This window comes from Pezoporus wallicus, unplaced genomic scaffold (assembly GCF_028554395.1).
Source record: "Pezoporus wallicus isolate ANWC-B61680 ecotype Strahan unplaced genomic scaffold, APGP_CSIRO_Pwel_v1 scaffold_7107, whole genome shotgun sequence".
NCBI lineage: Eukaryota > Metazoa > Chordata > Aves > Psittaciformes > Psittacidae > Pezoporus > Pezoporus wallicus.
The window spans coordinates 3437599-3453483 of NW_026642114.1; the positions used below are offsets into that span (position 1 = coordinate 3437599).

Here is a 15885-nt window from a genome sequence, read left to right on the forward strand (position 1 = left end):
GGATAATCCTTAATTGAATGAGACATTCTCTACCATAATTTATACACAATTTTCAACAGGAGCTTTTTCCTCTGTATTTGCAGAGATTTCCTGAGGGAGAGATTGATGCTAATTCTTTTTGTTTTAAAAATGGGATAAAACTATTTCCAGTGCCTCACCTTCAAAATCCAAGGGGTAGGTCCTGAAATGAGTTAAACTTTAAAGTTGTGAAATTAAGGAGAAGAAACACCAAGTATTTTTTCACTTGACTTCCCTGGAACAATGTTGGCTAGAGCTCAGGGTGGGGGCAAGGAGAGGTGAATTTTTATTACATGTTAAATGCCTGTTTTGTTTTGTGGTACTATGGGGAAGAATAAAAAGAAACACTGGAAAAGATAAAGCCAGACTATGAAACCTGGCCACACCATGATTCTATTTTCATGTTTTTATGCCTCAGCAATTAGCTTAGAAACCTAAAGAAAATACTCTCTGGCACATACTAGGCAATACTTTCTCTAAAAACATCTGGTGTTTAGTCTACAAATATCAATACAGAGAAGAAGCAGTTGAAAGACACACAGTGCCTCCATTCAGGAAAACAAATTCAATGTTTCAGGGTCTTGTTTGTTGGTTTTTTTTTGAACAAAACAAGTTTTGTTGCATTCAACAAGACAGACAACTACTCTTCATCTAAAACCTCTGCATTCCCTGGGACCTCTTCCAGTGGTGATTATCAAGACTTTAATTTCCTATTTGAGCATGTCAACTCCTGCAGTTATTAGCTCCTGTTTGTAAATAAGCACCATGATTATAATGCCTAATCATAGAATCATGGAATACTTGAGGTTGGAAGTGACCTCTGGAGAACATCTTGTCTAAACATCCCCCTCAAAGCACAGCTAAGTTCAACAAATTGCTCAGGGCCAGTTGTGTTTTGAATATCTCCACAGATGGAGACTCCACAAGCTCCCTGGTCAAAGTGTTCCTGTGTCTGATCACCCTGAAGTTATAAACATACAAATAGCTTTTAAATAAATATTTTTAAATTTCTTTCTGTATCCACTGCCTCTTGCCTCTTCACTGGATACCACTGAGAAAAGCCTAGATCCTTCTCTTTAGTTCCTCCCACCAAGTATTTATAAACAGTGATAATATCCCCTTGAGCCTTCTCTTCTCCAGGCTGAACAGCCATAGCTCCTTCAGCCTTTTCTCACAGGAGAGCTGCTCCCATCCCTTAATAATCTTCAGGGCCCTTCAGCAGATGCTCACCGTTGTAGCTGTGTCTCGCCCTGGGGAGACCAGGCCTGGACACAGTACTCCAGATGTATCTCACCAGGCTGAGTAGAGGAGAAGGTCCACCAGGACCCCTGGTTCTTTTACTGCCAAGCTGCTTTACAGCCAGCTGGCCCCCAGCAGGTACTGGTGTGTGTAGCTGTTCCTCCCAAGCGCAGGACCTTGCACTTCTCTTTCTTGAACTTGACAAGATTCCTGCTGGCCTGTTTCTCCAGTCTGTCAAGGTCCCTCTGGGTGGCAGCACACCCATCCAGTCCATCAGCCACTCCTCCCAGCTTTGTGTCATCTGCATACTTGTTGCTGAGGGTGCTCTCTGCTCCATCACTGAGGTCATTTATGAAGAGTCTAAGTAGTACTGGTCATAGTATCAGCTCTGAGGTACAACACTAATGACAGGCCTCCAGATGAACATCCTGTTCCTGATCACAACCGTTTGAATGAGGCAATTTAGCCAGGTTTCAGTTCACCCCACTGTTTACTTATCTAGTCCATAATCGTCAGTTTGTCTACAATGATATTATGGGAGACACTGCTTATACTTGCAATAAACAACATTCTCAGCTCTCCTCTCATACACCAAGACAGTCATCCCATAGGACTATTAACTTGGTTAAGCATTATTTATCCTTCATATAGCCATGCTGATGACTTCTGATCCCCTTCTTCATTATGAGGTGATTTTCTCTCACATTTAACATGCCATTTCCAGCCAGAAGTTACATTCCTGTGATTCAGATTTGGCTCTCTAAGGACTTTCTAGTTGGCAAAAGTGAGAAAAGTTGATCCAAATGAATAAAAACTGTGAATTCAGTTCAACCCTTGTGTGTTTTAATTTAATGTGGGACATCAAGTTAACAGAGTCAAGGCATCACATAATCACTCAGTAGGGATGCATAACACAAATAACAAGATAGTCTGAAGTAAGTATGAACGGAAGTGTCTGCACGCAAAAGAACCAGCAGAAATATTACAGAGAACAGCTTATAAGAATGGCATGTATTGATAAGCAAGAACACGAGTGACAGCAATGAAACTGACATACAATGAGAAATGTCCTGCTACACCTAGACTAGAAAGCCAGTACTCTGGTGGGATCATACTAGAGATGAACAGGCAGTCAGAGACCCGCAACAAAGCTACAGCATGTCACCTCTGCCAACAGGAAGCCAGGATGGAAGCCACAGAACCACCCGCAATGAGGAAACAGAGACAAAGGACAGCAATGACAGGCTGAAGCCACCAAGCTTCTGAGGGAAAAAGACCACACCGTAAGAACTGTCTGACTCCTAAAAAGCAGAAAAAAAATTGTCTAAAAGACAGTTTATTGTCACTAATTAAGAGGAACTCAAGAGACACAGTGAGAACTTTATAGCCACTGTCCCTCATCCTCATCATACCCAATACTTGTGGTCCAAATATTCAAAGTACCACAATCTTGGATCAAGCAGAACATAAGTTATTCTGTCTTGATAAGCTTGATATACAAACAAAACTAAGTTTCTACCCGAATATAATCATCAGTTAGTGAATTAGTAAGTTCTGATAACTCAGTTTGATCCCACATCAGTTTTCTATTTCAAATTTTTAGCTAGTACCAAAGCAGACAGAGGGAAAACCTCAGAGCTTTACTTTCTTTAAATATAAAAAGTGCGTGCATGCATGTATGTATAAATATACAAACATTTATAAAAATAAAGTAATGATTTCATTACTTTACTTTCCACATGCTACTGCCATTCTTAACATTACACATTACTTTTCCTGTAAAAAATCCAGGTGACTGAGAAGAAATGAAGACCACCCTTACCTTAATGTTGCAGGCTTGTTCCATCAGTCTTCTGGCGTTCTCTTCAGCTCTGTACCTCTTGGGCAACTGAACCCTGAAGAATTTTAAAGCTCCTTCAAAATCAGCTTGTAGAAGGTCCTCTTTTGAGGTCTGCAATTAAACACAGGGAACTACAGTAAACACTGAGAACATGGCAGTCATGCTCTTTTACCAGATTTGTCATTTACTGAATGTATTCCAAACCATCAGTATTCTCATTAGCTCAAAAATGTTATCCTTGAAATCAGCTCTCTAACCCCCATCTCATAAAACAAAATAGAGGTTAAAGCATATCCAAGGAATCCCAGGCAGAGCAGCACAATCAGAGGACTGTAACACATTACTCTATTTTATCTTTCTATACCTGCAGGATAAGAAAGGGATTCTGGCTCAGCCTGTCAAGATGTCACTCAGTGAAGAAAAAAACAAAACCCAGGCAAACAATAAAAGCCTAGGAAAATTTGTAATATTTTCTAGAGATCGTCTGCATTAGATCACTGCTGATTCTCACAATGCTGCCCTAAAAAGACAATGTATATATAGATATATATGGTTGCAGACATGAACAGCAAAAGCAGAAATGCATATGACTCATAAAAGGCATCAGCAAGTCAATGTGCAGAAGTCTGTGACACAGTTTCTCAAAGAACACTGTGCCAGAAAATGTTTTACATGCTTATTTCTACATCTCTCATAACACTGTACCTCTCAGTGTGGTATCAAGCCTAGCAGGTCAGAAAATGTTAAACATTCAACACTAATCCAGTTCTGCTACTGATGGAGTAATATGATTCACAGGGAAAAATGTATTCATCTTTGGATTTGCCAAGAACTACATGAAGAGATTTAGCAAATATGAAATACCAAGCCTTGGTACTCCTTTAAAAGGTTCACAGAAAATGAATGTCCAGACAAGACATTTAGGACACCATGTCAAAAATGTGAATGTCAAGATCTTTAACCCAGAAAGAGCGAACAAAGATGACTAGGCTCATGAAGACTGGCACTGTGTATCAAAGTATTATTACAGATACCTCAGAAGCAGCACAGGTACCTCAGGTTAAGGTTAATTGCTGAACTAATTGCTCTAGTACCACTGCCAACACTTCGATGTCTGCATCCTTTGCCTTCTCATGAGTAATACTGTCATTTTTTGCCTTGTTATACACAGCAGATACACTACATACACAGTTTCAAAGTTTGATTCCTAACTATATTGTCAGCCACTCAAAATCCTTTCTGTCTCCAATTTTCAGATTATCTTTCCATAAAACACACTGCAGCCAAACACAAAAGATCCGGCTCTACACAGAGAGAACTGGGGAAAACCATGCAGCCTTTGACATGCAAGAGCTGAGGCTCAATTACACTATTATTTCTCTTGGGTGTTAATTATCACTGAAATGCAGATAAAATTTTACTTTTATTTATGAATCCTCCTTCTGCACCCCACAAACTAGCATCACCAGTCTATTTACATGAAAATAATTATGTCTGCTATGTAAAAGCCCTTCTCAAAGTACAGACAAAACTGAACTTCAGTATGGTGCTGCATATATGTAACAGTAATATTCAAAACCCAGCTCAATATATTCCACATTTCTGCTGAAAATGCTACAGCCCCCTACCCAGAGAGTCTATCAAAAATAGTAATTTGGTGGGGGGAAAAGAGAAGGATTTTTGAAGGGATTTTAAGTTATGTACCAAACTTGGTACAGCCACAGAAGTTAAGGGGGTATTTTCGTGGGTATCCGATATCTCTGACAATGGAGAGCTTGAGCAGACATCAGAGATGTGCCACCACAACACTGCTAATCATCACTGCTGTGCCCAATCTTTCACTTTGGGAATATGCCTAGCAGTATTTCCTTTGATGTCCTCAAGAGTCCATAAGGATAAAATTTACGTTGTGCATGTTTACCAATCAACCTGTGTATTTCTGGAGATAATTATACTGTGTACCCTAACAGGCACTACTGTAGTAGTTTTTGATACATCAATCACAAGGAAAGCATAAGAAAACTCCAAATACAACTAAAGTAGCTTCAGCACATTCATTTCTGCAGGACTGCAGCATTCTTAATATAGGCAACTTTCTGTCATCAAAATCGTTAGAGTTCTTCCAAGATCTATTTGATCCTCCCTTCATTTGCAGCCAAGGAAGCTGCTGGGTCATCACTGCAGGGACACAAAAAAAGCTTGCCTTCAGGATGCTGATGAGAAATGCTCAGCTTTAAAAACTATCACATCTGATTCTGTCCACAAAAATTTGGCAGAAGGACTATATGGCTGAGACTCAATCTGACAAGACCAGTGTACTGTTGACAGAAATCTGGTGCAGTTCAGTATCTAGTGAATCAGATCCACTCATGAATGCAGCTATGGCCAACACACCTGTTTCCTCAATCCTATTTCTCCTGCCTGAGTTTTACTGAGGTTAGATAAGCTTTTGCCAAACTTGAGACTAGATCACCGTTTCATCTGCACAATGGGCTGTATTTAGGATTATCTGCAAGTCGTAGAGCATGGTAGGAGCAGCTTGTCGCACGGGCAGCACACAGCATCACTGCCAAAACCCGTGCTGGCAGCCAAGCTGCTGCTGGGCAAAGTTCATCTGGGTAATGCTGATCAAAAAGCAGTAAATGGCTCAATAACCAGCTTACCTGAAAGCCATTTCTCTCCTTCCCACTCAGAGATGTTGACAGCTGTGATCACTATAAAATTCAAACAGATTTCCCTATTATATTGTAAATTTGCCTTCTTGTGAGACAAGCTCTCCTGCATTTCCAGTACCCTCCTCTTCCTCATGCTATGGCAGCCTCTACCACCCTCCTCTGAAACATGGCCCCAGACGCAACTCTGACACCAAGAGTAAAGGAATACCAGCCAATCTGTAAATCCATTTTGCTGCTGTTGGTGATTTTACACAGAAGGTGCTCAGATAACTGCAATGCTCCAACACAGGCTGGCTGGTACATGCTTCCAATAGTGTGGGAGGGTGTTTTCAATTAAGACCTCTGGACAGTTGCTCCCAGCACAAAACAAACACCAAACACACTTTTTCGCAAAGTTTTAGCATTTCAGTAGAAGCTGAGCTATCCTAATTCGAAGCATGTATTCTTCCTAGAGGTCCTGACTAGGCATTTTGATTTTGTATTTAATTTCTTTTTCTTAAATTAATATAATTCATTGAGAGTTTGGGAATTTTTTAGAAATCTGAGGAGAAAAAAAACTTTTAAAACTTTTTTTTTAACCTGCCAAACCTCAGAAAAGCAGATGCACCCACCCTTCATGTCCATAGAACTTCATTTAAAAATAAATACCAAAAAAGACAAAGGCATGTACATCAGAAAATCAGCCATTACATGTAAAAAATTTAAAGTTATATTAATACTTCTAGGCTTCTGCTTGAATTACTGTTATAATAATATTTTAACAGCCCCCAACAAACTACTCATTAAATTATAGCTTGAGAATTTTGAGTTCTCAGTCCTGAAAGATCTTTAGTCAATGGAAATCCCATAAGAATAATGGCAAATCATGGAAATAAAACCCATCATATTGTATAATTTGATAAAATGAGTGGTAGAGCCTATACTGTTCAGCTCTACTTTGCTGAATATTTCAATTTCATAAAAATAATCTGTTGATCAAAAAATTAGTTTCAGTACTAAAACCACAAAAAATCTAAATAACATTTTGAGAGCAACAGGAAGCAACATAAAACTGTTGTGTGCCTACATATCTAGATAGAGACATATGCAGTACACAAAAAAAAAAAAGTAAAAAATAGCAATGTCGGCATTCTGAGATTCACATTTCATGACATTTTGTGATTTTAATCAATAAATCATAAAGACACCTCAGGAATGTTTTGGCAGCTGTCTGACAGGCAGAGATTTGTAAATTCATTGGTTTGCATCACTCAGCTTGTGGAACTCATCAACAACTTATTTCACAAAACCATCTCTAAGTTTCTTGAACCAATAATTAAAGTTTGGCAGGTGCATTGCATTTTTCTGCACCCTGGGACTTCAAGGTATCTTTTATTATTCTAGAGGTAGTTTTCAAATAATCATATTTTTAGTTAAAATACATTTTTAAAAACAGGAAAAAGAGGAAATTCAGTGAGAACTGTGACCAAAAGTCTCAGTTTGCCTTTTAGGGTTCAACTAAATAAGCCCTGAAATGTCCTTCCCACATTGCTTAAGTATTTCAATGTATTCTTAAAATTATCTTATATGGATGAGTTGAAACCAAGGGAAAGCCCTTTCCCACAAGTACTAGCAAAGCTTTCAGATCTAAAGGTAAAGTTCTGAAAAAATGCTTTTGTCCAGAAAACAGGAGCAGAATTTCATTTAATTTTATTTAATTTTATTTAATTTAATTTAATTTAATTTAATTTTATTTTATTTTATTTTATGTAAATAATGGTGCTACTGCTTTCCCCAAAATACTTAGGAAATGTGATTAAGACAAAAGACAAAGCCTTTGTTTTTTTCTTTAATTTCAATTATTAATTCTGCAGACTCATTTATTACTGACTGTATCATCTAAAACTTCTATTCCCACCTGGGAACTAATACGGCAGAAGAAATTTCAGATCAACCACACTACCTTTGCTTAATTTCATTCTTCCTCCTCAGATAAAATTTATCAATTTCTGTGGAATTCTATGTATACAGTATGTATATTTAGAATTCCTACAGAATGTCAGTGAGCATAATCTCCCTGTTTAACACTTTAATAAACGTGGTCAGGAACAAGGCCAATTTAAAGGCTGAAAAGAATCTAACCATACTCTACTCCGCTGCTTAATTTGCTACTGGCAAATTCAAAATGTTTACTAGTATCCTCACACTAATTTCTCAAAACGTAGTATTTATAACACACACAGTGTGGTTCCAACTTCTTTTAAGAAGATACGGAATGTAAAATCAAGGTATGCGAGCTATTTTTTCTAACCCGATAGCTCCTTTTCTGCTGGCAGTAACAAGACTGCAATGCTGCACATTGCACGACTTTACACTGCTGCCCTTAAATACAAGCCACAGACCTGTCATCTGTTCAGGGACTCCAAGAAGATGAAGTTGACATTCTGTGCTGCCAAGGAGCATGAGGGTGGATAAACTTGGGATCCAGGCCTGGGAAAGTTTGATAGGTAAAGCTACACTGTTACAGTTACACTGGCACACATTGTTAGTAAAATACATCCAAAAATCTCCCTTTATTGATATTGCTTATGTCTATTTCTTTACTGTGAAAGCTACGCTATCAAATGCATTTTACCCTAAATAAGACCTGTACTCTCTGTAAAACACTGGTACAAAAGTATTATGAAGAAAACACAGCTTTGATTTTGTGCACAGTGAGCTGGCATCCATAAATATGGCAGTGATCTTGTATACACCCAGTAGTATCCCTCTGCTCAAAATTTCACCACTGTGTTTATATGCGGCTGCAAACTTATAAAGGTAGCATTCATTCTGACACATAAAACACTCATGAAATGTGGGTAAGCGCAAACCCAGGAACTACCAGCTTCATTCACCCATAGTCATCCCAAAGTGGGTAAACCCACATAGATTTAGTGCTGTTTCACCTGCCCATCAACACAGTTACCTGATGCAGTGATTAGCTGATGTGACTAAGGTTGGCCTAAAGGTTATAGAACATACTCCTCACATAACACTACAACACTACAGGCACATGTTCTGCCTGTCCTAGGCATTTATTCCCAAAACCACAGCACAGGGAGAAGCGTATGCACATAGGAAAAAAAAAAAAATCAACAAAAAAAATCAACCCCTAGCTCTTAATTTTATAAAACACTGAGGTTCTGAAGTACCTTCAGTTCCAATTAAAGTACAAAATCTTGGTCCTCAGAGATTTCTCATTTTTAAAAAATTAACAGAAACACAGTCTCTCCTCCTCTATGGAAGGGGTATACGTCAAAAGAATGTATGTCAGAGGAGGTATATTTAGCTAATAAAACCTTACAGGAAATCACATTGATTCCACAAGTCAAGACTCAAGACTCTCCAACAACACAAACATTATTTTGTCTCCATACACCCCCCCCCCCTTTTTTTTTTAATAAGCAATATTATATCATCCAGCAAAGGTAAGCTGCCTGGGTGACAAAGTACGCTGGGTTTCCTGGTATTCTCCATCTGGAGGGCCAGATACAAAGCCTGATTAAGCCAAGTGAAAAAGACAGCTTAGTGGTTTTGTCTCTAATTTCTTTAGAGCTCATCACAAAACAACTGAGAACGATTTGGCAGTCCTTGCCCAAGAGACCATCAAGCAGAATGGGATGGAAAAATATTTACATATACTTGGAGGTAAACTGGAATAATGCTTACACATACAACAGGTTTAACCATGCATTATCAGCTGCTAAACTCAATTCTACAAGTGATTGTAGATATTCAAATTCATCTGCAGCTTACTAGCAGCCAAAGAGTTTGTGATTTTTCTATTTTTACCTAACATCTCACAGTGCAGGGACACACTGGTTCAAACACCCACCCTTTTTTTAACACTGAATACATTATAATACACAGAACACATTCATTTATCTGAGCATACTGCAGGAGGTGGAGATAGGCTCCACTAGCACAACGAAAATGCTAGACAGCTCACTGTATATAACTACAATATAGGACTGCACAGGGCATGGACATAAAAGAAAGGCATCATCCTACCAGAAAATGGGATGGGATATATAAAGAGCTGTCTTCACATGCATAACATAAAAATGACATTCTGGCGTACAAGACCATCAACCAAGTGTACTTCTAAGCCGCAGTCAGGTTTAGTTACAATACCCGAGAGCAGACTCAGCTAGGACTACGCAGTGACTTCTGTATTCACCACTACTTTGTGGGTTTTAGTCTGCTTTGTACAGCCGTAGAAATGATAAAGGCGTACTTCTCTGCACTGCATCATGCCACACATTTTTCAGGCTATTTCACATACAGGTATCATTTGCTACGATGGATAAAAACACCTTTAACAATTTATTTCCCGGATAATTCTACACATGTATTTTAAACTTTTTAAAATGCTGTCAACTGCCTTTTCAAAATCACAGAAACAGCATAAAACCGTAAAACATCATCATAGATTGAATTTTTATGAATGTTTAAAATCACTGTGACTTTGATGTCACAAGTGTAAAATCTGAAATGTTGAGCATTAATGCACTTCCCATCAGTATCTAGAAGTAGACTGGGCATGCTGCTTATCTGGAATCATTACAGGACTGAGAACAAAAGCATTCATGGCTTTAGGAAAGCATTTTTTTATAACACAGCCCTGGTTGTGAGCCCTGCAAGCTAGTTAAGGAGTGGCACCGATCCCCATCAGCACCACCAGTGTCCAGCCCTTCTCAGCTAACATCAGAAAAAAAAAAAGACTCAGTGCTTAGGAGATGGATTGTGACAAGCTGAGTGTTAAAAATGAGAGATGTTTCATGCTACTATTTCATGCTACTATTCAGTGCCAAGAATTCTGGGCGGGGGGGCAGCAGGTTTGGGAAGGAAGATGGCAAATTCACAACAAATTTATTTCAAGAAAATGTGATCTCACCGCAAGCAGCCGAGGCACAAATAGGCGATGCCCCATTCCCAGAAGTTCCAGCACCCGACATGCATACTCATTCACCAGCTTGCTTCTCTCGTCATGTATGTCCTGGGACTTTTTGACAGGTGGTGTGAGCTTGGCAGCTGGGGCTTTGCAAGGTACCCCTTCTTCCATGAGCAGCAAGTAGTAAGTATCCAGAGTGAGAAAAACAGGCTTTGAACCACAATTTCAAAAAGTGCAAGATGAGGAGAGCCAGCCTCAGACCTTTGCAATGGGTTTGGATGGCTGCCTACAGCAACGCCTGTCCGTCTCTCAGAAAGAGCAAAGCATCTCTGCTAAGAATCAAGGAAAAATATGATCCACCGTGCTGCCTCAGCCAGAGTCCAGAGTAGATTTGAAAAGCAAACCAGAGAAAACATGGATCTGAAAATGTACCTAAAAAGCAGGAAAATGGCAGCAAATGAGTGCAGGAAAGCTCAGATAGGAGAAAGGCAACGAAGAGCTTTCAGGGCTCAGTGTCCATAGATGTGTGAGCAAGTAGATAATAGCAGCAATAAGAGCAATAAAGCCAGGGCAGTTCTAAAGCTGCAAAGAGAAAAGGATGAGCTCATTGCAATCTCTGATTCGTGACAAGCGTAGCGGCTGCCGCTGCTGCCTCTCGCTGTGAATCAGTAATGAAGGGGTAGGCAAGGAGGGGGCTGGGAGGAGGAGGGGGGTGAATGAGCATGCAGACAGCCTCTCCGGGGAGAATGCCGTAATAAGAAGCCAATAGTAAGCGGCTGGACAGCTGAGCTCCCCCTCCCTATCTACCTTAAATCAATTCAGCTGTGAGGTTTTTTGCAGTTGAATCCCAGGCTCACAGTACATGAGCCGCATCCCCTAACCATTAGAATGGTTAGGGAGAAATTGGCTTGCCAGCCAATATCATAACTCATATTCAATCTGCTTTGGAGTAACATAAATACAGACTCAGTGCAACCTGGTGACAGGCAGGTAGAGCGGGAGACCCTCATCCCTCCCATATGATGAATGGAAGAGGGGCAAAGACATCATGATGGACTGCTGGTGAGGAGAGAGCAGCAGGCAGCTTCTGAGAAGCCATAGCCCATCTTTGCACAGCTTTTGCAGGACTGAATTAAATAATTTAAATAATGATAATTTACAGTGCTGTGTTCTCAGGAGTCATTTCTAAATCTGGAGATGATGGGCAGAGAGGGAATGATGTCAACATATGCATATGAATAGATGCTAGGAATTAACTGCATTTTGTAAGGAAAACACTATGATGTCACACCTTAAATTGCCTCATATCACTCCTATGCAGGGAACAGTCCAGGTACCTTTGCCATCTGGCAGGTATTACTTCATTTCATAGGTCTGGATTTTAGAAAGCTTGTTTTTATGCTGTTTCATTTTTGAATTGCCTAATAATAAAATGGGCTATGCAACAGAACAATATGCATTTCTGATCAGAGTGAGCAGACAGTAATATTCCATACATATCTGACATACAGAAAGGTGGTAATTTAAAATACTGTGAGGAGCTCTAGGATCTAAAACACATTGATTGCAAACACTTCTGCAAATGCATATTTAAGATCTGAACACCATTTGTCTAACATGTCAAGAAAACCATATTTAGTTCAAATACTAATGCCAAGTGAAAATCTGTAGCATGGTGTTGTTGAATTGAAATAATGAACACATTCATGAGTAGTTAAAACATGAAAATCATACTAAGTTACTGTGAACAAGCCTAGGTAAGTACCGCACAAAAAATGGAGAAAATCAGAAAACATGAATTACTCACATTCACTTTGCTACAGCACCACAGTGGGCTCCTTCCAAATACATTTTCTTGGATGAGAATTTTTTTTAAAAAAGCAGGACATTATTACCAAAGGTAGCCCATCCAAACAGGTCACCCTGGATCACGGTGACACACACAACAGGTGAGAAAGCAATTAAAGCAGAACCAGCAGAAGCCACAGGTCAAATATGGCAAATGATGACAATGAGGACACAACTATTCATCCTCTGGTGATATGGGATTTAGGACAATTAAAGTACCTGCAAACTTTGTGTAGTATTAAATAAGCTTTTAATACAGGTGGCCTTAAGAAAGTCGATTTAAGTATCTCAGGTTGTGAAACATTATTTTGCAGAGGAAAATCTTCCATATGGACTAGACCACAGAGCAGGGTTTTGAAGAGGTGGAGGCTACAGCATTTCCTTCTAGGCTGAGATCAGGGGTATTTACTGAGGTCCTTTTCAAGAGAAGCCATTACTCTCTTAAGAGATAAGAAACCACCACCAACACACGTTTCATTCTTGTTTAAGGTTAAAGTGAAGATTGTGATAAGAACTCTCCTATACTTTCTGAAGTCCCTATGCATGCAATTGCAAAGATTCTGGTTTATCATCTAGTTCATTATTATGTATATAGGTAAACACCACAATGCCAATCAGTTGTACACCACAGGTTAAAGTATCAGCTTACCAGACTGTATGTTTGTAGGGTGAAAGGGCTTAAAGGAAAGGAAGTAGCTTTTTGTATTTTTTCTGAATTTTGAAAGTGTCTCCATCTAACTAAACCACACACTGTTAAACATGGTATTCCAGAAATATTAGGTTCTACGTTCCCCATGAAAATGAAAACATCACTCAAAACATTAAAAAGGAAGAAATAAGAGCCTTATACTGCATGTATTATCCTGGGCAGAGTCACTAGTGACTTGTCGGCAAAACAGGCATGAAGACAGACAATTCAGAGCACCATCTGTACAAAAAGCCTCAAATTCTTCCTGGCATAAATCAGACTTTAATCTAATAGCTAACTCTCCTTATAGAAATTCAGGTTTGGTTCATTTGGGGTAAAATATGGGCTTATGAAAAATGAAAAATCACAATTAAGTGATTATTAAGTCTTCAATTCTAGAAAGTTATAATAGGATCCAACAGTTAGTGGCTAAACCCAGATGAATTCAGGTTATAAATATTGGGCAAATTTTTTAGAAAAGAGGAAAATTAACTACAGGATTAGCTTTCCAAAAGATATGGTCTAATACCATCATTATGATTTTTACATCAGTCCTGGATTTCTTGTTTTAAAACAAGGTCCCTAAAATCCAAAAATTCCCAAGGCTTGACAAAACCCCCTTTATTTATTAGTTGACATCCAAGGTTCTGTGTTTTTCAGGAACTCCTTTCACACAATGTAACAGTGAACCGTCATTCAGATTTGCAGTTAGAAATCGTTTACACTCCCTACCATTCTTAAACACTTCTGCATCCTCACTGACCACTGTATCTTATCTTTATCTACGTCTGACCAGGAAATGCGATTTTTCCTTCACGCAAGCTTCACTTCTCTTATCCTTGCCATTCAGTTACTGTCCTGAATTGTTCAGAAAAGCCTGACTGAAGCAAACCTAAAAACTAAACAAGGCCCATAAGAAAGTAACTTGCACACTAAGTAGAATGTCTTAGGATAAACAGGCATTTCTTGTGCTTTGATTTCCATGTCATACAATAGTCTTTTAAGTACAGTTACGTTCTGCTTCTGACCTTTCCAGCCATGAAATGTCTGTTCACTCACATGACTCCGAAACAGTTTTAGTTCTGCTCAGAGGTACACAGCTGAAGTCCACTGAACTCAGGATAAGTGGCTAACGGTGAAATATTCTCTAAGAAAATAAAACCATGCAGAATATGACTTCAAATTATCTGTATTTTCTGAATTCTGCAGCAAGATACCAAGGATGTTGATGGGCAGTCCTTCATAAATCTCTTTATAAAGTCCTTTATAAATCTACTTTAAAACATACCAAATGAGAAGAACATAGGGAACACTATAGAACATTAATGCATATATATTAATGCATATAACAGGTTAAAACTTAAACAGGGGGAAGTTTAGATTGGATATAAGGAGGAAGTTCTTTACTGTTAGGGTGGTGAAGCACTGGAATGGGTTGCCCAAAGAAGCTGTGAATGCTCCATCCCTGGAAGTGTTCAAGGCCAGGCTGGACAGAGCCATTGGGTGACATGGTTTAGTGTGAAGGTGTCCCTGCCCATGGCAGGGGGCTTGGAACTTGATGATCTTAAGGTCCTTTCCAACCCTAACTAGCCTATGATTCTATGTGCATATATGCACACATCTGTACATAAAAACAGAGAAAATATTTGGAAAAAACTCATGGGATTCTATGCAAAATGATGGGTTTCTATCATTTTATGATGGTCAAAGTGAGAGCTCTGTACTTCTTGTACTGTTTTCTATGCAGAAAAACGTATGTGCCATCATGACCATTGCAGCTTCTATTTTTTACTATTTTGCCAAGAGTCCACAAAGCCTGAACACAAACATGCTAGTTTTGAGCGTTCATAGTGGTTCAGTTCCCAGATACGAGTGTTCTTACTTGCATGTTTAACAAGGCATGACAACTTGCTGTAAAAAATGGCAACCTGCATAATTTTAAAATTATAACCCTTTGTGAATACTATAGATTATTTTTCTCTGCTTCTGCTTCCTGTGCCTGCCCACATTCTCCCTGTGTGAGCAGCCCAGCCTTCTCTGTCCTCCCTCTGTCCCAGTCCTTCCTGCAAAGCCACAACTGGTCTTGTCTCCTATCTTGTGCTTTCCGTTGACAAGACTATTGAATTTTTATTGTAATGGGGCACAGTACTGAAAGGTCAGTATTGAGATAAACTAAACATTTTCATAATTGATGTATCAATTGCTAATTGATAATGCTGATGTATGATAACATCTACATCAACTGTAAAAAAAAAAAAAAAAAAAAAAAAGAAGAAACTGGATTGCCTGTAACATTTTTAACATTTTAATAGCAAAAATTACTGACTTTGTAAAGCTAAGCAGACTCTAAAACTCAAAGTACAAAAAAGGAAGCTCTCTTTCAAGTCAATTCCTGTGAAAGGATATGACAAATTCTGCACCAGAACACCTCTAAAAATCCATACAACTTAAATCATGCTCACAGTAAGAACTTCATCCCTTTCCTTATCAGAAATTACTTTGTCCTTTGTATTCCTCAGGTCTAATTACAACAGTGTGATCTGGATTTAGTGAAGTTTACATTTTTATCATTGTTTGAGGGAACATGATAAAACAATTTCCATAGTAAATTCCATCAGCAATCTGATGGAATTGTCTGACGGAATGTGCTGGCTGGCCTATT

General features: G+C 38.9%; 1 protein-coding gene across 5 annotated transcripts in view; it reads right to left on the reverse strand.

Moving 5' to 3' along the window:
• Positions 1-15885, reverse strand: part of RABGAP1L (RAB GTPase activating protein 1 like) — a 221024-nt gene that overhangs the window by 52710 nt on the left and 152429 nt on the right. For 4 of the 5 annotated variants that reach the window (XM_057427333.1, XM_057427332.1, XM_057427335.1 and 1 more), the window contains one exon: positions 3080-3208. In XM_057427333.1, coding sequence (XP_057283316.1) covers positions 3080-3208 — 129 coding nt within the window. Of the gene's footprint in view, positions 1-3079; positions 3209-10690; positions 11341-15885 lie in introns of those variants that run through there. The other variant, XM_057427336.1, reaches the window with a different exon arrangement.